The sequence below is a fragment of the Heterodontus francisci genome, chromosome 9 (genome assembly GCF_036365525.1).
Source record: "Heterodontus francisci isolate sHetFra1 chromosome 9, sHetFra1.hap1, whole genome shotgun sequence".
NCBI lineage: Eukaryota > Metazoa > Chordata > Chondrichthyes > Heterodontiformes > Heterodontidae > Heterodontus > Heterodontus francisci.
Window position 1 is genome coordinate 120,435,851 of NC_090379.1, and position 24,905 is coordinate 120,460,755.

General features: G+C 46.1%; 2 protein-coding genes across 5 annotated transcripts in view; one reads left to right on the forward strand and one right to left on the reverse strand.

Moving 5' to 3' along the window:
- Window positions 1-24,905, forward strand: part of LOC137373406 (uncharacterized) — a 129,945-nt gene that overhangs the window by 61,931 nt on the left and 43,109 nt on the right. Inside the window, 3 exon segments of the mRNA XM_068038223.1 lie at window positions 2,575-2,740; window positions 10,611-10,802; window positions 11,093-11,222. Coding sequence (XP_067894324.1) covers window positions 2,575-2,740; window positions 10,611-10,802; window positions 11,093-11,222 — 488 coding nt within the window.
- Window positions 1,457-10,653, reverse strand: LOC137374026 (zinc finger protein 551-like). Of its 4 annotated transcripts, XM_068039804.1 has the most exons (3): window positions 10,551-10,653; window positions 9,169-9,459; window positions 1,457-5,371 (listed from the first exon to the last, which is right to left on the reverse strand). In XM_068039804.1, the coding sequence occupies exon 3, from the start codon at window positions 4,919-4,921 to the stop codon at window positions 3,920-3,922; it is 1,002 nt and encodes a 333-aa protein (XP_067895905.1). In that variant the 5' UTR covers window positions 4,922-5,371; window positions 9,169-9,459; window positions 10,551-10,653; the 3' UTR covers window positions 1,457-3,919. The 4 variants fall into 4 exon arrangements, with proteins under 4 accessions (XP_067895905.1, XP_067895904.1, XP_067895907.1 ...); XM_068039803.1 differs by lacking the exon at window positions 9,169-9,459; XM_068039806.1 differs by lacking the exons at window positions 9,169-9,459; window positions 10,551-10,653 and adding an exon at window positions 10,514-10,534.

Below are 24,905 nucleotides of genomic sequence, written 5' to 3' on the forward strand. Positions count from 1 at the left end.
CTGGGACCACTGTTGTTTGTGATATACATTAATGATTTGGAGGAAAGTATAGGTGGACTGATTAGCAAGTTTGCAGACGACACTAAGATTGGTGGAGTAGCAGATAGTGAAGGGGACTGTCAGAGAATACAGCAGAATATAGATAGATTAGAGAGTTGGGCAGAGAAATGGCAGATGGAGTTCAATCAGTGCAAATGCGAGGTGATGCATTTTGGAAGATCCAATTCAAGAGTGAACTATACAGTAAATGGAAAAGTCCTGGGGAAAATTGATGTCCAGAGAGATTTGGGTGTTCAGGTCCACTGTTCCCTGAAGGTGGCAACGCAGGTAAATAGAGTGGTCAAGAAGGCATATGGCATGCTTTCCTTCATCGGACGGGGCATTGAGTACAAGAGTTGGCAGGTCATGTTACAGTTGTATAGGACTTTGGTTCGGCCACATTTGGAATACTGCGTACAGTTCTGGTCGCCACATTATCAAAAGGATGTGGATGCTTTGGAGAGGGTGCAGAGGAGGTTCACCAGGATGTTGCCTGGTATGGAGGGCGCTAGCTATGAAGAGAGGTTGAGTAGATTAGGATTATTTTCATTGGAAAGACGGAGGTTGAGGGGGGACCTGATTGAGGTGTACAAAATCATGAGAGGTATAGACAGGGTGGACAGCAAGAGGCTTTTTCCCAGAGTGGGGGTTTCAATTACTAGAGGACACGAGTTCAAAGTGAAAGGGGAAATGTTTAGGGGGGATATGCGTGGAAAGTTCTTTACGCAGAGGGTGGTGGGCACCTGGAACGCGTTGCCAGCGGAGGTGGTAGACGCGGGCACGATGGAGTCTTTTAAGATGTATCTAGACAGATACATGAATGGGCAGGAAGAAAAGAGATACAGAACCTTAGAAAATAGGCGACATGTTTAGAGAGAGGATCTGGATCGGCGCAGGCTTGGAGGGCCGAAGGGCCTGTTCCTGTGCTGTAATTATCTTTGTTCTTTGTTCTTCACTGAAAGGGTTGTGAATATTTGAAATTGTCTACCCCAGGCAACTGTGGATGGTTATTCAGCATATTTGAGTCCAGTTCTGAAGGGTCACTGACCTGAAACGTTAACTCTGCTTCTCTCTCTCCACAGATGCTGCCAGACCGGCTGAGTATTGCCAGCGTTTCTTGTTTTTATTTCAGATTTCCAGCATCCACAGTATTTTGCTTTTATTATATTTAAGACAGAGATTGATAGATTTTTGGGTACGAAGGGAATTAAGGGATATGGGGACAGTGCAGGAAGGTGGAGTTGAGGTAGACGATCAGCCATGATCTTGGTGAATGGCAGAACAGACTCGAAGGGCCAAATGGCCTCCTCCAGCTCCTATTTCTTATGTTCATTAAATTTCAGTCTGGTTCCTCTCCAGCTGCTGAGTGAATGAATTAAATCTTTCTTGACAAATCACCAAGATACCAGACTACAAGTCATGTCCGAAACATCATTTATTGGTTACATATCACAACTTAGTTAAATCTGGGCTCACAGACACTTTATAAACATGTCTAAACAAATATAAATGTAATCAGAGTTATCCAGCAGGTGAGCACTAATAGGGAGAGTATTTCACAAAACAAGTAACAAACGCAGGGGTGAGAGTGACCAAAGACCAAAAGGCCTGAAAATTAGTGACTGATGACAAAAAGTCCGTTTTGTTTCCACAAGGAATCATGTAATTATAGCACTTTTATTGAAGGAAACTAGTTGAGTAATGGTAATGTCATTCAACTTTGCATATGCAATAAGGAAAATTGCAATGTTCTCAGAATACAATTTCATGAGACTTGTCTGACAGCTGATAATTGGTTTTACTCATGTAAAAGATGTTCTGTGAATGTGTCAACTTTAATGGAAAGCAATATGTATAAGTACACCAGATGGTACATTCTGGTACCTTGATAAGTGATGTGCACAAATCAGTACTTATATAAAGTAGTAAAAAGTAAACATTTATGAGACATTGACAATCCAGAAACTTGAACATAAGTGGGGTATTTTTTCTTACTTTGTGCTATGACCTACACAATCACCTGGACAAAGCTGAAAGCAAAACCAGGTAGGAAGAACTGTCTGTCAGTTATGCAGCCTGACCAATTCGCTGTCCATTAACTTAAATGGACAGGAATATCACATACATTCGGTTAGGAGCATGTGATACTCCCGACCCAATTTTCTTTCAATTATTTACCTCCAAGCACAAAAGAGGAAGATATACCTTATTAACTTTAGCAAATATGGTGCCTCTGTAGATAGTAGTTGTATTTTTAAATATGACTCATGGTAGATATTCTAATTTAAAGTAATTAGTCACATTATAAAGATTCTAAACTAAAATTATCTCGTTTGCAGCACAGATCTCATCATAATCTTAATAAAACCTTATTAAACCTCTTCAAAGGGTCCAGATATCATGCAACATACAAATTGCACCAGATCTTGCTAGCAAGAGTGGAAAAGTAATGAGACTAATGTTGCATCTTTGGAAGCAAATCCTGCTCTCCGGGTCCCACTACCTCATGGGACGTCCTGCCCCTTGTGCCCAAAGAACTGCAGGTCGAGAATCGGCCTGATCAGTCACCTGAAGACCCACGGCAGAAACGCGTGACCTTGAGTAGACGTCATCCTAGAATCGAGGGACAGCCGACAATGACCTCTACAGTAATAAGTTTGTGGTTCTGTTGCATCATCCCCAAATCAGGCTCAAAGGTTTGGTAATGACCCTGTGACAATGCAGCAGGTCCAATGGACAGCTGTATATCCCAACAGTGATGAACACTCTGGCTCCTGTTCTACTGCATCAATTGGTGCAGTGGCAGCTGCATTTAACAGCAAGGTGAGCTGAAAATCAGAACTATTGTGTGGGCTTGGAGAAAGGCAGCACTCTGTATATACATATTCATAAATGTACAGAGTATTGTGCCATCAGCCTCAGAAGCCCAGTGACCATTTACAGTAACTGCAGAGAACTCACAGGATAGTCGCACTGTAGCCGATGCACAGCACGTTTTGCAGGACAGCCCTTTCCAGATAATCTTAAGCAATACCAAACCACACATTGAAGAAAGATGGCTAGAGCTATACTCCTTGCCTTGCATCACTATGGTGTAAAAGACAGCTTCACACTGACTCAAGGTTTACAGTGTGACTGGGTCAGTAGACAGTGAAAGTGGAGATGAACAATGAATAGAATTCAGCCATACACCTGAGCAAACCGATAAGTGGAAATTCCAGATCACTTCAGTTGCTGCAAAGCACAGGACATATTCAGTTTATACAGCTCATGCTCACTGCAGAATATTCACATGCAGTTACCAGTGTGTGCAGGGTTTTCAGAAATTACTTCAGACACACACTGCTGTGTAAATGGAAGCAAGTTTTAAATTCCTATTGCAGACCAATGTTTTTGCTGCAGACCAGCAACTTGCCAGCTACTGATCCTGCACCATTAATTTTAAGCCATATCAAATGAGCTGTGTCAGTTCTCAGGTGGTCTCTGCTAAGATATCCCATGAAGGTAAAAACAAACATTGGGAATTGGTCTATGTATATACACACACCTCCTTTTTGGCCATTTACAGAAGACTAACACACTGAAGTTGTGAAGGAGGATGCAGTTTCACCCACTTGCTTTCCTGGTTGAAGTTCATTTCCACCGAGGTGGAAGACGATAAAAAATAAAAACAGGTAAAAAGACCTCCGGGCAGCTTTGTGATTGGCAGGCTTTTAAAAAAAAAATCGGAACAGAGTTCCAAATTTTTTTTTAAAGCCTGTCTTTTGGTCACAGTTGGAAAGGGAGAAGCCAATGGTGCATTTCCGAAACCCCAATGTTGAAAATCCACTATGTGACAGAAATCGCTCATTCCCGAGCTACTTCTGAACTCGCTGGTATGTCAGAAAGTGGAATGACTGATTGAATCTCTTCCCACACTCTGAGCAGGTGAATGGTCTGCCCCAGTGTGAATGCACTGGTGTTCAGTGAGTTCAGATGATCGTTTAAACCCAGTCCCGCAATGAGAGCACCTCTTGTCAGTGTGAACTCGCTGGTGTCTCAGCAGGTCAGATGACCGAGTGAATTCCTTCCCACACTCTGAGCAAGTGAACGGCCTCTCCCCACTGTGAACTCGCTGGTGTGTCAGCAGGTTGGATGACCGAGTGAATCCCTTCCCACACTCTGAGCAAGTGAATGGCCTCTCCCCGGTGTGAACTCGCTGGTGTGTCAGCAGGTCGGATGACCGAGTGAATTTCTTCCCACACTCTGAGCAGGTGAAGGGCTTCTCCCCAGTGTGAATTCGCTGGTGTTTCAGCAGGTAGGATGAAGTAATGAATCCCTTCCCACACTCTGAGCAGGTGAATGGCTTCTCCCCAGTGTGAATTCGCTGGTGTACAGTGAGATCAGATGATCGCTTAAACCCAGTCCCACAGTGAGAGCACCTGAATGGTCTCTCATCAGTGTGAAAACGTTGATGGATCATCAGTTCAGCAGAACTTTTATAGCAATTCTCACAGTCTCGACATTTAAAAGGTCTCTCCCCAGTGTGAATTCTCTGGTGTCTCAGCAGGTCAGATAATTGAGTGCATCCCTTCCCACACTCGGAGCAGGTGAACGGCCTCTCCCCAGTGTGAATTCGCTGGTGTGTCAGCAGGTGGGATGACCGAGTGAATCCCTTCCCACACTCTGAGCAGGTGAAAGGTCTCTCCCCAGTGTGAACTCGCTGGTGTGTCAACAGGTTGGACAACTGAGTGAATCCCTTCCCACACTCTGAGCAGGTGAACGGCCTCTCCCCAGTGTGAATTCGCTGGTGTACAGTGAGATTAGATGATCGCTTGAACCCAGTCCCACAGTGAGAGCACCTGAATGGTCTCTCATCATTGTTAACACGTTGATGGATCATCAGTTCAGCAGAACTTTTAAAGCAATTCCAACAGTCTGGATATTTAAAAGGTCTCTCGTCAGCGTGAACTCTCTGGTGTTTCAGCAAGTGGGATGACTGAGCAAATCCCTTCCCACACTAGGAGCGTGTGAACGGCCTCTCCAGGGTATGACTGCGTGGATGAGTTTCCAGCTCCACTGGATAAGTCAATCCCTTTCCACTGTCCCCACATTTACATGATTTCTTCTCCGTGTGACTGCGCTTGTATTTCGATAGGCCAGATGATTGGCTGAAACCTCGTACACATAGAATGCACGTAGTTTCTCCCCACTGTCAATGGTGCTTTATACTTTCATGTTCAAAATCCAAAAATATTCGGATTACAATTCTGATAAATTGGGCGACTCCTTCAGATCCTGATCAGACGTTTGCTTTGCATTTCACGGCTGCACTTCCTCCCCTTCTAAAACCCTGTGAAATTGATTTAAAACAGAAAAAAGTGTGAGAACCCACAAAAACACAAAGGGAGTTTGTGAAATGGAGCTGAATCAATCTGGTAATTCATGGGGACGGTGCGAGGAAAAAGCGACCATGAAAGCTGCTGGATTGATGTACAACACCAACTGGTTCAATAATGTCCTTCAGGGAAGGGAACCTGCAGCCAGTCTGGACCTACACAAGACTCTGCCCTCTATGGGAAGAGAGTGAGAGAGAGAGAGAGTGGGAGAGGGAAGGGCAGGGAGCGAACGAGAGGTATTTTCAATATGTACAATTCGACTAAAACTTTGACAGAAGTTCCCAAACTCTCAACTTTCATCATCTAGAAGGACCAGGGTAGCAGGCGTAAGCGAACACCATCACCTCGAAGTTCCCCTCCAAGTCACACCCCATCCTGACTTGTCTGATATCCAGTACTGCATGAACAGAAATTTCTTTCAATTAAATATTGGGACGTCTGAAGCCATTGTCTTCAGTTTCTGCTACAAACTCCACTCCCCAGCCACCGACGGGTCATGAAAAGTCATTGGCAAACAGGATTAAGGAGAATCCCAAGGCTTTTTATACGTATATAAAGATCAAGAGGTTAGCCAGGGAAAAGGTTGGCCCACTCAAGGACAGAGGAGGGAATCTATGTGTGGAGCCAGAGGGAGTGGGCGAGGTGCTAAATGAGTACTTTGCATCAGTATTCACCAAAGAGAAGGACTTGGTGGATGATGAGTCTAGGGAAGGGAGTGTAGATAGTCTGGGTCATGTCGATATCAAAAAGGAAGAGGTGTTGGGTGTCTTGCAAAGCATTAAGGTAGATAAGTCCCCAGGGCCTGACAGGATCTACCCCAGAATACTGAGGGAGGCAAGAGAAGAAATTGCTGGGGCCTTGACAGAAATCTTTGTATCCTCATTGGCTACAGGTGAGGTCCCAGAGGACTGGAGAATAGCCAATGCTGTTCCTTTGTTTAAGAAGGGTAGCAAGGATAATCCAGGAAATTACAGGCCGGTGAGCCTTACGTCAGTGGAAATTATTAGAGAGGATTCTTCGGGACAGGATTTACTCCCATTTGGAAACAAATGGACTTATTAGCAAGAGGCAGCATGGTTTGTCATGTCTCACTAATTTGATTGAGTTTTTTGAGGAAGTGACGAAGATGATTGATGAAGGAAGGGCAGTGGATGTTTTTATTTATTTTATTTATTTAGAGATACAGCACTGAAACTGGCCCTTCGGCCCACCAAGTCTGTGCCGACCATCAACCACCCATTTATACTAATCCTACATTAATCCCATATTGCTACCACATCCCCACCTGCCCTCAATTCGCCGACCTATACTAGGGGCAATTTATAAAGGCCAATTTACCTATCAACCTGCAAGTCTTTGGCTGTGGGAGGAAACCTGAGCACCCGGCGAAAACCCACACGGTCACAGGGAGAACTTGCAAACTCCGCACAGGCAGTACCCAGAATCGAACCCAGGTCTCTGGAGCTGTGAGGCTGCGGTGCTAACCACTGCGCTGCTATGTTGTCCAAATGGACTTCAGTAAAGTATTGACAAGGTCCCTCATGACAGACTGGTACAAAAGGTGAAGTCACACGGGATCAGAGGTGAGCTGGCAAGATGGATGTAGAATTGGCTCGGTCATAAAAGACAGAGGGTATCAGTGGATGGGTGTTTTTCCGAATGGAGGGATGTGACGAGTGGTGTTCCGCAGGGATCAGTGCTGGGACCTTTGCTGTTTGTAGTATATATAAATTATTTGGAGTAAAATGTAGCTGGTCTGATTAGTAAGTTTGCGGACGACACAAAGGTTGGTGGAATTACGGATAATGATGAGGATTGTCAGAGGATACAGCAGGATATAGATCGGTTGGAGACTTGGGCGGAGAAATGACAGATGGAGTTTAATCCAGACAAATGTGAGGTAATGCATTTTGGAAGGTCTAATGCAGGTGGGATGTATACAGTCAATGGCAGAACCCTTAGGAGTATTGACAGGCAGAGAGATCTGGGCGTACAGGTCCACAGATCACTGAAAGTGGAAACGTAGGTGGATAAGGTAGTCAAGAAGGCATACGGCATGCTTGCCTTCATCGGTTGGGGCATAGAGTATAAAAATTGGCAAGCATGCTGCAGCTGTACAGAACTTTAGTTAGGCCACACTTAGAATATTGCGTGTAATTCTGGTCGCCACACTACCAGAAGGACGTGGAGGCTTTGGAGAGGGTACAGAAGAGGTTTATCAGGATGACCCGAAACGTTAACTCTGCTTCTCTTTCCACAGATGCTGCCAGACCTGCTGAGTGATTCCAGCATTTCTTGTTTTTGTTTCAGATTTCCAGCATCCGCAGTATTTTTCTTTTATTTTACCAGGATGATGCCTGGTCTGGAGGGCATTAGCTATGAGGACAGGTTGGATAAACTCGGATTGTTTTCACTGGAACGACGGAGGTGGAGGGGCGACATGATCGAGGTTTACAAAGTTATGAGCGGCATGGACAGAGTGGATAGTCAGAAGCTTTTTCCCAGGGTGGAAGAGTCAGTTACTAGGGGACATAGGTTTAAGGTGTGAGGGGCAAAGTTCAGAGGGGATGTGCGAGGCAAGTTCTTTATACAGAGGGTGGTGAGTGCCTGGAACTTGCTGCCGGCGGAGGTGGTGGAAGCAGGTACGAAAGCGACGTTTAAGAGGCATCTTGGCAAATACATGAAAAGGATGGGAATAGAGGGATACGGTCCCCGGAAGTGCAGAAGGTTTTAGTTTAGACAGGCATCAAGATCAGCGCAGGCTTGGAGGACCGAATGGCCTGATCCTGTGCTGTTCTTTGACTCTATCCCGCTCCCTGGCAACTGTCTGAGGCTAAACCAGACCTTTCATAACTTTGATGTCATATTTGACCCCGAAATGAGCTTCCGACTGCATCACTCAGACTGCCTATTTCCACCTCAATAACATCACCTGACTTCGCCGTTGCCTCAGCATTTGTTACCTCTCAACTTGACTATTCTACCACACTCCTGGCTGGCATTCCACATTCTACCCTCTGTAAACTTGAGATTATCCAAATCTCTGCTGCCGGTGTCCTTACTCGAAACAAGTCCTGTTCACCCATTACCACTGTGCTCGCTGGCCTACACAGACTCCCAGTTAAGCAGCATCTCAATTTTAAAATTCTTATCCTTGTTTTCAAATCCCTCCATGCCCTCATCCCTCACTATCTCTATAATCTCCTCCAGCTCTACAATCCTCCGAGAGATCAGGGATCATCTAATTCTGGCACCTTGAGCATTCCCGATTTTCATTGCTCCACCACTGGTGGCTGTGCCTTCAGCTGTCAAGGCCATGAACTTTGGAAATCCCTCCCTAATCCTCTCCGCCTCTCGACCTTGCCTTCCGAGCTTCAGAGATTTCTTCAAACTTTTGGTCATCTAACCTAATATCTCCTTATGTGGCTCAGTGTCAAATGTTGATTTATAACACTCCTGTGAACAGCCTTGGAACATTTTATTACACTCAAGGCATTACAAAAATAAAACTGATGTTAACTTGAACAAATATCACCGTTCCTTCATCATCACTGGGTGAAAATCCTGTAACTCCTTCCCTAACACCATTGTAGGATCACCTTCACCACACAGACTGCAGCAGTTCAAGGCAGCGGTCCACCATCACCTTCTCAATGGGCAACTGGGGATTGGCGAGTGACACCCAGATCCCAAGAATGACGTAAAAAAAAAATGTATATTTAAAATGGATTAAAAGCCTGTACAGTAATACCTGTTACAAGACAATATTCTTTTACATTGAGTGGTGGCTGTCAGTTTAGCAACTTCATCTCCCCTGGAATCTACCTCCCTTGACAGTCCCACATCGGAAATTGTTGGGCCCAACTGGGCTCAAAAGTAGTCCAGATTAAAGCCAGCAGCTGCTCCTCCATCTCCACTCCAGTTCAAACTGATGCAGCAAAAAAGACCTATGCAGGAGGTCAGTGCCCAACTGACACATCCAACAACCACCCCGATACAAACTGGCTCTTAATTGGTCCGTCTGTGTTCCTGTGAGCAATGCCTGCAATAAAAAAGCAAAATACTGCAGATGCTGGAAATCAGAAATAAAAGGAGAAAATGCTGGAAATATCAGGTCAGGCAGCATCTGTAGGCAGAAACAGTTAACATTTAAGGCACATCGAGCCACCGGAGACTGCAGTAAAGGCCTGCTACCCGACCCAAACCCGACATGTGTCGGATTCGGGTCAGGTCGGGTCGCATTTCCGGGTCCAGCATTTGGGCTCGGGTCCGGCCGGAGTGGACATGTTCTATCACCACCTCAGGTAAGTGACTCTTACTTTTTGGACTTTAAAGGTGCTTTTGTTACAGTTATTTTAAGCTTATGCAGGTAAGGAACAAAGTGAAAAAGTAGGTTAACTGATGGTCAGGTCAAGCGCAGGAAAAAAATGGAAGGACTCAGGCCGGGTCGGACTCGGGGTCGGATGGGGTTCTGGCGAGCTTGGGTTCAGTCTCATTTGCAGACCCGCGCAGGCCTTTAGCCTGGAATTCAGAGTGGGAGGAGGAGGAAGAATGAGAAGCAATATAGTCCAGCACTCACAGTAACCTACAACCCACCAATATCACTGGGATAGGGAGACAAGAGTTTAGAAACACTCAGCAACACAACTCCAGTAAAACAGGAGGAAAAGGGGGAGCAGTGTGTGTACCTGCCCTGATATCCCCCTCCCCAGGCCTGTCAGTCAAACCCCCCACTCCTCCCAGTCCACAGCTCAGCCTAGCAGCTTCCTGCACCTTGAGCCAGCCCTGCCCAGGTGTGGCCCAGTCCAAGGGGAGTCTTTGTGGAACCAGGGAGTGGGGGAGGGGGAACCTACTGCCCTGTGCTGTGTCCCAAATGGTTCCTCCCTCCCCTCCCCCAGGCTCCTTTATAACTGAGCTCAGTTTCCTTTAAAGTTTTCTCCTTTGATGTTTCAGTTTATTAATCATTATTCCCTCCAAAAGAGCTGGAAATCTGACGGCCATTAACCCCGGGAGAAGTCCCGCAGCTTCCACTCCGCTCGGTGCAAACGCGGGGACCGGCAGCCTCTGATTGGGGATGTTGAGGCCTACACGCTCACCCGCTCTATTCCTCTCCGACAATCAGTGATTTCTCACCTGCAGCTGATCCGACGCGAACTCCAGTCCAAACACTGTGCTGCACTGCGCATACTCTAGCCAATGGACCACCAAGCGCCTGCGCACTCCCGCCAGCGACCTCTCGGTGGGAGCCCACAATGTCCTAGTGATTGACGGAAGCTGGGCCAATAGGAGACGGTTCCTCCGGCAGCGGGCCACACGCCCCGCCCACCGCTCGCTCCGATTGGCTGGACGATCCACCGACCGCTTGATCCTCCCCTCTCCTATTGGGCAGGAGATGGTGTCAATGAGCCGGGCGAACGAGCAGCGTGAGCTGAGCATAGGCTGAGGCAGAGAGCGTGGTTCCAGTAGGTGAGAGAGAGGCGGGTTAACAAAGCCCGGGGATCACAGGCTCCAGATACACCGAGTGTGGAGCCAGGAGACAATCTCAACAGCGGGAGCATATAGTACTTATTCAGCTGTGACGGCCGAGTGGCTAAGGTGTTGGAATTGAAATTTAGTGGAGTTTTCGTCTGCAGTTTCAAATCTTGCTTATAGTGAATTGTTTCTGTTTCCATCAGTTGGCTGCCTGGGGACATCATTGACTTGCAAGGAGTTCAGCATGTCATGCATGACCTCCCACCTGCCAAGAATGAGGCACAAAAATTGCGTCATGAAATAAAAACAAGAAATGCTGGATTCACTCAGCAGGTCTGGCAGCATCTGTGGAAAGAGAAGCAGAGTTAACGTTTCGGGTCAGTGACCCTTCCAGCTGCGGATGAAAAATACATTTGCATATTAAAAGACAAGTGATTGGAAGGACAAAGGACCATTCCTCCGACACATTCAACCCACAGTGGATCATGATCACCAGGTATTGTGTGTAAGAAGAGCATTCCAGGCCCTACCAAAATGATAGAATCCACAGAGCCAAGACAGGGTCAGACCAGTTAGTCACATGACTAACCTGCTTGGCAACCTGGGGTTTTCTGAATTGTACCAACAGTCTGAATTGAGAGTGTCCGTTTACATACGAACATATGAATTAGGAGCAGGAGTAGCCTACTCAGCCCTTCAAGCCTGCTCCGCCATTCAATAAGTTCATGGCTGAACTAATTACTCCACATTTCCACCTACCCCCTGATAACCTTCCACTTCCTTGCTTATCAAGAATCCATCTACCTCTACCTTAAAAATATTCAAAGACTCTGTTTCCACCACCTTTTGAGGAAGTGAATTCCAAAGACTCACGACCCTCTGAGAGAATAAATTTCTCCTCACCTTTGTCTTCAATAGGCGACCCTTTTTTTTTTTAAACAGTGACCCCTAGTTCTAGATTTTCCCACAAGGGGAAACAGCCTTTCTACATCCACCCTGTCAAGACCCCTCAGGATCTTATATGTTTCAATCAAGTCACCTCGCACTCTTCTAAATTCCAGCGGGTACAAGCCTAGCCTGTCCAATCTTTCCTCGTAAGACAGCCCGCACATTCCAGGTATTAGTCCAGTAAACCACCTCTGTACTGCCTCCAACGCATTTACATCCTTCCTTAAAGTACTCCAGATGTGGTCTCACCAATGCCCTGTATAGCTGAAGCATAACCTCCCTACTTTTGTATTCAAATCCCCTCGCAATAAACAATAATATTCTATTGGCTTTCCCATTTACTAGCTGTCCCTGCGTACCATGCACTAGAACACCCAGATCACTCTGCATCTCAGAGCTTTGCAATCTCTCACCATTTAGATAATATGCTTCTTTTTTATTCTTCCTGTCAAAGTGGACAATTTCACACTTTCCCACATTATACTCCATTTGCCGGGTCTTTGCCCACTCACTTAACATATCTATACACCTTTGTAGCTCCCTTATGTCCTCTTCCTACCTATCTTTGTGTCATCAGAAAATTTAGCAAACATACCTTCGGTCCCTTCATCTAAGTCATTTATATAAATTGTAAAAAGTTGAGGCCCCAGTACAGATCCCTGTGGCACACCACTCATTACATCTTGCCAACCAGAAAATGACTCTTATTTTCTGCAATAACTTTTGATGTGGCACCTTATCAAATGCCTTCTGGAAATCTAAGTACAATACATCCACCGGTTCCCCTTTATCCACAGCACATGTAACTCCCTCAAAGAACTCCAATAAATTGGTTAAACATGATTTCCCTTTCACAAATCCATGTGGACTCTGCCTGGTTACCTTGAATTTTTCTAAATGCCCTGCTATAATGTCTTTAATAATAGCTTCTAACATTTTCCCGAAGACAGATGTTAAGCTAACTGGCCTGTAGTTTCCTGCTTTCTGTCTCCCTCACTTTTTGAATAAAGGAGTTACATTCACTATTTTCCAATCTAGGGAATTTCAGAAAATTAAAACTAGCGCATCAACTATCTCACGAGCTACTTTTCACACCCTAGGAAGAAGTCCATCAGGACTTGGGGGCTTGGCAGCCCACAGCTCCAACAATTTGTTCAGTACCACTTCCCTCGTGATTGTAATTTTCTTAAGTTCCTCCCACCTTTCCATTTCCTGACTTACAGGTAATACTGAGAGGTTACTTATATCCTCAATAGTGAATTAAAATATCTGTTCAATTCATCTGCCATCTCCTTATTATCCATTATTAATTCCCCAGACTCACTTTCTATCGGACCAATGCTCACTTTGTTAACTTTTCTTTTTTAAATATCTATAGAAACTCTTACTATCTGTTTTTATATTTCTAGCTAGCTTTCTCTCGTACTCTAATTTTATCTTCCTTATCAATCTCTTAGTCATTCTTTGCTGTTTTTTATATTCTGTCCAATCTTCTGACCTGCCACCCATCTTTCTGCAATTATAGGCCTTTTCTTTAATTTTGATACTATCTTTAACTGTTTTAGTTAACCACGGATGGCAGGTCCCACCCTTGGAATTTTTTTTTCTCGTTGAAATGTATCTATTCTGTATATTCTGAAATATTCCCTTAAATGTCTGCCACTGCATCTCTATCGACCTCTCTCTTAAGCTAATTTTTTTTATTCATTCATGGGATGTGGGCATCACTGGCCAGGCCAGCATTTATTGCCCATCCCTAATTGCCCTTGAGAAGGTGGTGGTGAGCTGCCTTCTTGAACCGCTGCAGTCCATGTGAGGTCGGTACACCCTGTTAGGAAGGGAGTTCCAGGATTTTGACCCAGCGACAGTGAAGGAACGGCGATATAGTTCCAAATCAGGATGGTGTGTGACTTGATGGAGAACTTGCAGATGGTGATGTTCCCATGCATTTGCTGCCCTTGTCCTTCCAGTTGACAGAGGCCGTGGATTTGGCTGTCTAAGGAGCCTTGGTGCGTTTGCTGCAGTGCATCTTGTAGATGGTACACACTGCTGCCAATGTGCATCGGTGGTGGGGTGAGTGAATGTTCGCGAATGGGGTGCCAATCAAGCGGGCTGCTTTGTCCTGGATGCTGTCGAGCTTCTTGAGTGTTGTTGGAGCTGCACCCATCCAGGAAAGTGGAGAGTATTCCATCACACTCCTGACCTGTGCCTTGTAGATGGTGGACAAGGCTTTGGGGAATCAGGAGGTGAGTTACTCGCCGCAGGATTCCTAGCCTCTGACCTGCTCTTATAGCCACGGTATTTATATGGCTACTCCAGCTCAGTATCCAGTCAATGGTAACCCCTTGATTATTGGTAGTGGGGGATTCAGCGATCGTAATGCCATTGAATGTCAAGGGGAGATGGTTAGATTCTCTCTTGTTGGAGATGGTCATTGCCTGGCACTTTTGTGGTGCAAATGTTACTTGCCACTTATCAGCCCAAGCCTGGATATTGTCCAGGTCTTGCTGCATTTCTACATGGGCTGCTTCAGTATCCGAGGAGCCGCGAATGGTGCTGAACATTGTGCAATCATCAGCGAACATCCCCACTTCTGACCCGATGACTGAAGGAAGGTTATTGATGAAGCAGCTGAAGATGGTTGGACCTAGGACACTACCCTGAGGAACTCCTGCAGTGATGTCCTGGAATTGAGATGATTGACCTCCAACAACCACAGCCATCTTCCTTTGCGTTAGGTATGACTCCAACCAGCGGAGAGTTTCCCCCCTGATTCCCATTGACTTCAGTTTTGCTAGGGCTCCTTGATGCCATACTCGGTCAAATGCTGCCTTGATGTCAAGAGCACTCACTCTCACCTCTTGAGTTTAGTTTAGTTTAGTTTGGAGATACAGCACTGAAACAGGCCCTTTGGCCCACCGAGTCTGTGCCGACCAACAACCACCCATTTATAGTAATCCTACATTAATCCCATATCCCCTACCCTGAGTTCAGTCAGCTCTCTTGTCCATGTTTGAACCAAGGCTGTAATGAGGTCTGGAGCTGAGTGGTCCTGGCAGAACCCAAACTGAGTGTCACTGTGCAGGTCATTGCTAAGCAAGTGCGCTTGATGGCATTGTCGATGACACCTTCCATCATTTTACTGATGATTGAGAGTAGGCTGATGGGGCGGTAATTGGCCGGGTTGGACTTGTCCTGCTTTTGTGTACAGGACATACCTGGGCAATTTTCCACATTGCCGGGTAGATGCCAGAGTTGTAGCTCTACTGGAACAGCTTGGCTAGGTGCGCGGCAAGTTCTGGAGCACAGGTCTTCAGTACTATTGCCGGAATATTGTCAGGGCCCATATCCTTTGCAGTATCCAGTGCCTTCAGTCGTTTCTTGACATCAAGCAGGGTGAAGAGGAGGCCAAGATGGATCATCAACTCAGCACTTCTGGCTGAAGATTGTTACAAATGCTTCAGCCTTATCTTTCACACTGATGTGCTGGGCTCCCTCATCATTGAGGATGGGAATATTTGTGGAGCCACCTCCTCCAGTTAGTTGCTTAATTGTCCACCACCATTCATGGCTGGATGTGGCAGGACTGCAGAGCTTAGATCTGATCTGTCGGTTATGGGATTGCTTAGCTCTGTCTATTGCATGCTGCTTACGCTGTTTGGCATGCAAGTAGTCCTGTGTTGTATCTTCACCAGGCTGACACCTCATTTTGAGGTATGCCTGGTGCTGCTCATGGCATGACCTCCTGCACTCTTCATTGAACCAGGGTTGGTCTCCTGGCTTGATGGTAATGGTAGAGTGGGGGATATGCCGGTCCATGAGGTTACAGATTGTGGTTGAGTACAATTCTGCTGCTGCTGATGGCCCACAGCGCCTTATGGATGCCCAGTTTTGCATTGATAGATCTGTTCGAAATCTAACCCATTTAGCACGGTGGTAGTGCCACACAACACGATGGAGGGTATCCTCAATGTGAAGGCGGGACTTTGTCTCCACAAGGACTGTGCGGTGGTCACTCTTACCAATACTGTCATCTGCCATAGGCAGATTGGCGAGGATGAGGTCAAGTATGTTTTTCCCTCTTGTTGGTTCCCTCACCACCTGCTGCATACCCAGTCTATCAGCTATGTCCTTCAGGACTCGGCCAGATTCGTCAGTAGTGGTGCTATCGAGCCCTCTTGGTAATGGATATTAAATTCCCCCACCCAGAGTACATTCTATGCCCTTGTCACCCTCAGTGCTTCCTCCAAGTGGTGTTCAACATGGAGGAGTACTGATTCATCAGCTGAGGGAGGTGATAATCAGCAGAAGGTTTCCTTCCCCACGTTTGACCTGATGCCATGAAACTTCATGGGGTCTGGAGTCGATGTTGAGGACTCCCAGGGCAACTCCCTCCCTACTGTATACCACTGTGCCACCACCTCTGCTGGTTCTGTCCTGCCGCTGGGACAGGACATTCCCCAAGATGGTGATGGCAGTGTCTGGGACATTGTCTGTAAGGTATGATTCCGTGAGTATGACGATGTCAGGCTGTTGCTTGACTAGTCTGTGGGACAGTTCTCCCAACTTTGGCACAAGCCCTCAGATGTTAGTAAGGAGGACTTTGAGGGTTGACAGGGCTGGGTTTGCTGTTGTTGTTTCTGATGCCTAGGTCGATGCCGGGTGGTCCGTCCGGTTTCATTCTTTTTTTATTGACTTTGTAACAGTTAGATACAACTGAGTGGCTTGCTAGGCCATTTCAGAGGGCATTTAGGAGTCAAAGAACAAAGAACAGTACTTCCGGGGTCCGTATCCATCTCTTCCTTTCCTATTCATGTATTTGTCAAGATGTCTCTTAAACGTCGCTATCGTACCTGCTTCCACCACCTTCCCCGGCAGCAAGTTGCAGGCACTCACCACCCTCTGTGTAAAAAACCTGCCTCGCACATCCCCTCTAAACTTTGCCCCTCGCATCTTAAACCTATGTCCCCCAGGTAACTGACTCTTCCACCCTGGGAAAAAGCTTCTGACTATCCACTCTGTCCATGCCGCTCATAACTTTGTAAACCTCTATCAGGTCGCCCCTCCACCTCCATCGTTCCAGTGAAAACAATCCGAGTTTATCCAACCTCTCCTCATAGCTAATGCCCTCCAGACCAGGCAACATCCTGGTAAACCTCCTCTGTACCCTCTCCAAAGCCTCCACGTCCTTCTGGTAGTGTGGTGACCAGAATTGCACGCAATATTCTAAGTGTGGCCGAACTAAGGTTCTGTACAGCTGCAACATGACTTGCCTATTTTTATACTCTATGCCCCGACGGATAAAGGCAAGCATGCCGTATGCCTTCTTGACTACCTTATCCACCTGCGTTGCCACTTTCAGTGATCTGTAGACCTGTACGCCCAGATCTCTGCCGGTCAATACTCCTAAGGGTTCTGCCATTTACTGTATACCTCCCACCTGCATTAGACCTTCAAAAATGGGCGGCACAGTGGCGCAGTGGTTAGCACCGCAGCCTCACAGCTCCAGCGACCCGGGTTCAATTCTGGGTACTGCCTGTGTGGAGTTTGCAAGTTCTCCCTGTCTCTGCGTGGGTTTTCGCCGGGTGCTCCGGTTTCCTCCCACCACCAAAAGACTTGCAGGTTGATAGGTAAATTGGCCATTATAAATTGCCCCTCGTATAGGTAGGTGGTAGGAGAATATCGGGACAGGTGGGGATGTGGTAGGAATATGGGATTAGTGTAGGATTAGTATAAATGGGTGGTTGATGTTCGGCACAGACTCGGTGGGCCGAAGGGCCTGTTTCAGTGCTGTATCTTGAAATAAATAAAAATAAAATGCATTAACTCACATTTGTCCGGATTAAACTCCATCTGCCATTTCTCCACCCAAGTCTCCAACCGATCTATATCCTGCTGTATCCTCTGACAATCCTCATCATTATCCGCAACTCCACCAACCTTTGTGTCGTCCGCAAACTTACTAATCAGACCAGCTACATTTTCCTCCAAATCATTTATATATACTACAAACAGCAAAGGTCCCAGCACTGATCCCTGCGGAACACCACTAGTCACATTCCTCCATTCAGAAAAACACCCATCCAGTGTTACCCTCTGTCTTCTTTGACCGAGCCAGTTCTGTATCCATCTTGCCAGCTCACCTCTGATCCCGTGTGACTTCACCTTTTGTATCAGTCTGCCATGCGGGACCTTGTCAAAGGCTTTACTAAAGTCCATATAGATAACATCCACTGCCCTTCCTTCATCAATCATCTTTGTCACTTCCTCAAAAAACTCAATCAAATTAGTGAGACATGACCTCCTCTTCACAAAACCATGCTGTCTCTCGCTAATAAGTTCGTTTGTTTCGAAATGGGAGTAAATCCTGTCCCAAATAATCCTCTCTAATAGTTTCCCTACCACTGACGTGAGGCTTTCCGGTCTATAATTTCCTGGATTATCCTTGCTACCCTTCTTAAACAAAGGCACAACATTGGCTGTTCTCCAGTCCTCTGGGACCTCACCTGTAGTCAATGAGGATGCAAAGATTTCTGTCAAGGCCCCAGCAATTTCTTCCCTTGCCTCCCTCAGTATTCTAGGGTAGATCCCTGGGGACTTATCTACCTTAATGCTTTGCAAGACACCCAACACCTCCTCCTTTTTGATAATGAGATGACTGAGACTATCTACACTCCCTTCCCTAGGCTCATCATCCACCAAGTCCTTCTCTTTGGTGAATACTGATGCAAAGTACTCATTTAGCACCTCGCCCACTTCCTCTGGCTCCACAAATAGATTCCCATCTCTGTCCTCGAGTGGGCCAACCCTTTCCCTGGTTACCCTCTTGCTCCTAATATATGTATAAAAAGCCTTGGGATTTTCCTTAATCCTGTTTGCCAATGACTTTTCATGACCCCTTTTAGCCCTCCTAACTCCTTGCTTAAGTTCCTTCCTACTGTCTTTATATTCCTCAAGTGCTTCATCTGTTCCTAGCCTTCCAGCCCTTACAAATGCTTCCTTTTTCTTTTTGACTAGGCTCACAATATCCCGTGTTATCCAAGCTTCCCGAAACTTGCCAAACTTGTCTTTCTTCCTCACAGGAACATGCTGCTCCTGGATTCTAATCAGCTGACGTTTGAAAGACTCCCACATGTCAGATGTTGATTTACCCTCAAACAGCCGCCCCCAATCTAAATTCTTCAGTTCCTGCCTAATACTGTTATAATTAGCCTTCCACCAATTTAGCACCTTCACCCGAGGACTACTCTTATCCTTATCCACAAGTACCTTAAAACTTATGGAATTATGGTCACAGCTCCCAAAATGCTCCCCCACTGAAACTTCGACCACCTGGCCTGGCGCATTCCCCAATACCAGGTCCAGTATGGCCCCATCCCTTTTTGGACTATCTACATACTGTTTCAAGAAGCCCTCCTGGATGCTCCTCACAGATTCTGCCCCATCCAAGCCCCTAGCACTAAGTGAGTCCCAGTCAATATAGGGGAAGTTAAAATCACCCACCACCACAACCCTGTTATATTTACATCTTTCCAAAATCTGTCTACATATCTGCTCCTCTACCTCCCGCTGGCTGTTCGGAGGCCTGTAGTAAACCCCCAACATCGTGACTGCACCCTTCCTATTCCTGAGCTCCACCCATATTGCCTCGCTGCATGACCCCTCTGAGGTGTCCTCCCACAGTACAGCTGTGATATTCTCCTTAACCAGCAATGCAACTCCCCCACCCCTTTTACATCCCCCTATATCCCGCCTGAAGCTTCTAAAGCCTGGAACATTTAGCTGCCAATCCTGCCCTTCCCTCAACCAAGTCTCTGTAATAGCAACAACATCATAGTTCCAAGTACTAATCCAAGCTCTAAGTTCATCTGCCTTACCTGTTATACTTCTCGCATTGAAACAAATGCACTTCAGACCACCAGTCCCGCCTTGCTCAGCAACATCTCCCTGCCTGCTCTTCCTCTTAGTCCTACTGGCCTTATTTACTATTTCCTCCTCATTTATTTCACTAGCTGTCCTACTGCTCTGGTTCCCACCCCCCGCCACACTAGTTTAAACCCTCCCGAGTGACGCTAGCAAACCTTGCAGCCAGGATATTAGTGCCCCTCCAGTTTAGATGCAACCCGTCCTTCTTGTACAGTCAACTACATTGCAGTGGGTCTGGAGTCACATGTAGGCCAGACCAGCTAAGGACAGCAGATTTCCTTCCCTAAAGGACATTCGCTTGCTCTGCTCTCATGCCCTCATAACTGCCTTTATTTAAGTTTAAAATACTAGTCTTGGGCCCACTCTTCTCTCCCTCAAACTGAATGTAAAATTCAATGATATTCTGATCGCTGCTACCTAGGGCTGCCTTAACTATGATGTCATTAATTAATCCTACCTCGTTGCACAATACCAGGTCTAGTATAGCCTGCTCTCTGGTTGGCTCCAGAATGTATTGTTCCAAGAAATTATCCCGAAAACATTCTATGTACTCCTCATCTGGGCTACCTCTGTCAATCTGATTTTTCCCATCTATATGTAGGTTAAAATCCCCCATAATTATCGCTGTACCTTTCTGACAAACTGCTATTATTTCTTCCTTTATACCCTGTCCTTTGTGTGGTTAATGTTCGGTGGCCTTTACACCACTCCCACAAGTGACTTCTTGCCTTTATGATTTCTCATCTCTACCCAAACTGCTTTTACATCCTGGTCACCTGAACTTAGGTCATCCCTCTCTATTGCGCTAATATCATCTTTAATTAACATAGCTAGCCCTCCACTTTTTCCCAGCTTCCTGTCCTTCCTAAATGCCATGTACCCTGCAATATTCAGGTCCCAGTCTATGTCATCCTGCAGCTATGTCTCTGTAATGGCTATCAGATCGTACTTATTTATTTCTATTTGCGCTCTCAGTTCATCTGTTTTGTTTCAAATGCTACGTGCATTCAGATACAGAGCCTTTAGTTTTGTCCTTTTATTATCTTTGTAACCTCTAGCCTTATCTGTTGATTTATTCTTAGATTTGTACATTCTGTCCCTTTCTGTCACAGTCTGTTTATCATTTCCCATATTAATACCTTTCTCTCTTGCCTTATCTCTCTACTCCTTGATTTACCATATCTTCCCAAATTTGATCCCTTGCCCCCACTATTCAGTTTAAAACACTCTCTACTTCCCTAGTTATGCGACTCACCCCAGCACGGTTCAGATGTAGACCGTCCCAACGGTACAGCCACCACTTTCCCCAGTACTGGTGCCAGTGCCCCATGAACCAGAACCCACTTCTACCACACCAGTCTTTGAGCCACGCATTAATTTCTCTAATCTTATTTGCCCTATGCCAATTTGCACGTGGTTCAGGTAATAATCCAGAGATTATTAGCATTGAGGTTCTGCTTCTAATTTGGCACCTAGTTCCTCATACTGACCATGCAGAACCTCTTTCCTTGTCCTGCCTATGTCATTGGTACCGACATGGACCACGACGACTGGATCCTCCCCCTCCCACTGTAAGTTCCTCTCCAGCCCTGAGCAGATTTTTCTTTTTATTCATTCATGGGATGTGGGCGTCGCTGGCCAGGCCAGCATTTATTGCCCATCGCTAATTGCCCTTGAGAAGGTGGTGGTGAGCTGCCTTCTTGAACCGCTGCAGTCCATGTGAGGTCGGTATACCCACAGTGCTGTTAGGAAGGGAGTTCCAGGATTTTGACCCAGCGATAGTGAAGGAACGGCGATATAGGTCCGAGTCAGGATGGTGTATGATTTGGAGGGGAACTTGCAGGTGATGGTGTTCCCATGCATTTGCTGCCCTTGTCCTTCTAGTTGGTAGAGGTCGCGCGTTTGGAAGGTGCTGTCTAAGGAGCCTTGGTGCGTTGCTGCAGTGCATCTTGTAGATGGTACACACTGCTGCCACTGTGCGTCGGTGGTGGAGGGAGTGAATGTTTGTAGATGGGGTGCCAATCAAGCGGGCTGCTTTGTCCTGGATGGTGTCGAGCTTCTTGAGTGTTGTTGGAGCTGCACCCATCCAGGCAAGTGGAGAGTATTCCATCACACTCCTGACTTGTGCCTTGTAGATGGTGGACAGGCTTTGGGGAGTCAGGAGGTGAGTTACTCACCTCAGGATTCCTAGCCTCTGACCTGCTCTTGTAGCCACAGTATTTATATGGCTACTCCAGTTCAGTTTCTGGTCAATGGTAGCCCCTAGGATGTTGATAGTGGGGGATTCAGCGATGGTAATGCCATTGAATGTCAAGGGGAGATGGTTAGATTCTCTCTTATTGGAGATGGTCATTGCCTGGCACTTGTGTGGCGCGAATGTTACTTGCCACTTATCAGCCCAAGCCTGGATATTGTCCCGAACCCTGGCACCGGGCAGGCAACACAACTGGCTGGACTCTCGCTCTTTGCTGCAGAGAACAGTGTCAATCCCCCTAACTATATTGTCCCCTAATACCACTACGGGATATACCCAAGGATATTACGGGAAGCAAGGGAAGAGATTGCTGCGCCTTTGGCGATGATCTTTGCGTCCTCACTGTCCACTGGAGTAGTACCGGATGATTGGAGGGTGGCAAATATTATTCCCTTGTTCAAGAAAGAGAATAGGGATAACCCTGGGAATTATAGACCAGTCAGACTTACGTCGGTGGTGGGCAAATTATTGGAGAGGATTCTGAGAGACAGGATTTATGATTATTTGGAAAAGCATAGTTTGATTAGAGACAGTCAGCATGGCTTTGTGAGGGGCAGGTCATGCCTCACAAGCCTTATTGAATTCTTTGAAGATGTGACAAAACACATTGATGAAGGAAGATCAGTGGATGTGGTGTATATGGATTTTAGCAAGGCGTTTGATAAGGTTCCCCATGGTAGGCTCATTCAGAAAGTAAGGAGGCATGGGATTCAGGGAAAGTTGGCTGTCTGGATACAGAATTGGCTGGCCCATAGAAGACAGAGGGTGGTAGTAGATGGAAAGTATTCAGCATGGAGCTCGGTGACCAGTGGTGTTCCACAAGGATCTGTTCTGGGACCTCTGCTCTTTGTGATTTTTATAAATGACTTGGATGAGGAAGTGGAAGGCTGGGTTAGCAAGTTTGCCGATGACACGAAGGTTGCTGGAGTTGTGGATAGTGTGGAAGGCTGTTGTAGGCTGCAACGGGACATTGACAGGATGCAGAGCTGGGCTGAGAAGTGGCAGATGGAGTTCAACCTGGAAAAGTGTGAAGTGATTCATTTTGGAAGGTCGAATTTGAATGCAGAATACAGGCTTAAAGACAGGATTCTTGGTAGTATGGAGGAACAGAGGGATCTTGGGGTCCATGTCCATAGATCGCTCAAAGTTGCCACCCAAGTTGATAGGGTTGTTAAGAAGGCGTATGGTGTGTTGGCTTTCATTAACAGGGGGATTGAGTTTAAGAGCCGCGAGGTTATGCTGCAGCTCTATAAGGCCCTGGTTCGAGCACACTTGGAATATTGTGTTCAGTTCTGGTCGCCTCATTATAGGAAGGATGTGGAAGCTTTAGAGAGTGTGCAGAGGAGATTTACCAGGATGCTGCCTGGACTGGAGGGCATGTCTTACGAAGAAAGATTGAGGGAGCTAGGGCTTTTCTCATTGGAGCGAAGAAGGATGAGAGGTGACTTGATAGAGGGGTACAAGATGATGAGAGGCAAAGATAGAGTGGATAGCCAGAGACTTTTTCCCAGGGCGGAAAGGGATATCACCAGGGGGCATAATTTTAAGGTGATTGGCGGAAGGTTTCGGGGAGATGTCAGAGGTAGGTTCTTTACACAGAGAGTGGTGGGTGCATGGAATGCGCTGCCAGCGGTGGTAGTAGAAGCAGATACATTAGGGACATTTAAGCGACTCTTGGATAGGTACATGGATGATAGTAGAATGAAGGGTAGGTAGGTAGTTTGATCCTAGAGTAGGTTAAAGGTTCGGCACAACATCGTGGGCCAAAGAGCCTGTACTGTGCTGTACTGTTTTATGTTCTATGTTCTACTCCTTTTTTCTCCCTCTACTTGAATGATCAGTTTGCTCATCCACCCTGCAGCCCTCACTCTCATCCAAACAAGCTGAAAGAACTTTAGACCTGTTGGATAATTGCAAAGGCTGAGGCTCCTGCACTCCTGCCCTCTGGGTCCCCTTACCTGCTTCAGCTGCAGCACACTTTCCTGTCCCTGACCAAATCACAAGACCCTATCCTAAGGGGTGTGACCGCCTCCTGGTACAAAGTGTCCAGGTAGCTTTCTCCCTCCATGATGTGTCGCAGTGTCTGCAGCTCAGACTCCTGTTCAATGACTCTGAGCCGAAGCTCTTCGAGCCGCAAACATTTACTGCAGACATGTTTACCCTGGATCACACTGACATCCAGGAGCTCCCACATGCTGCAGCCATGACACATCACCTGTCCTGCCATCCTTAATGCGTTTTAATTAACTACTTAATTATTTTATTCAATTAATTATTTTATTTTCCTTTTTTATGTATTTTATTAAGCTTACCACTAGTTCCTTTACTATTTTAAATGTTAAGATTAGAATGGACCTTAATCACTTACCAGATACTCACCAAACAGGTAGTTCTTCTCAAACCAGTCACCTACCTGCTTGCCTGTGGTGTCACAACTTACCAGATACTCACCAAACAGCTCCTTGCACTGCACCGAAGCAAGAAACAAATATTGGAGGGTTAAAAGAGCACAAAAAAAATTGAAAATGGAGCACATCTGCCCCCTTCACCGAACTCGTCACTCACCAAACTTGAATCTCCACACTCAGCTTTTAATCTGCGCTCCGTGAGTCTAATAGATGTTACCAATGATAATAAAGCTTTGCCAATACTAATAAACCTTACTACTATTAGTAAACCTTACAAATACTGATAAACCCTAATAATACTTGATACAGCTTATGTATTAAGTTGTCCTAATTTGAACTAATATACTCACTACTAGTCTCTTTCTCACTCTGTATTATAAATTATAAAGTTCACTTTAATTTTTAGTTTATATACTAGTAAATTGATCAAGTCTTCTGCTATGTTTGATTTAAATTAAATTCAAAGCTTCTGTGTATACT

Coding starts and splice junctions, on each gene's coding strand:
- LOC137374026 (XM_068039803.1), bottom strand. CDS start 4,921: ATGATCCATCAACGTGTTAACAATGATGAGAGACCATTCAGGTGCTCT.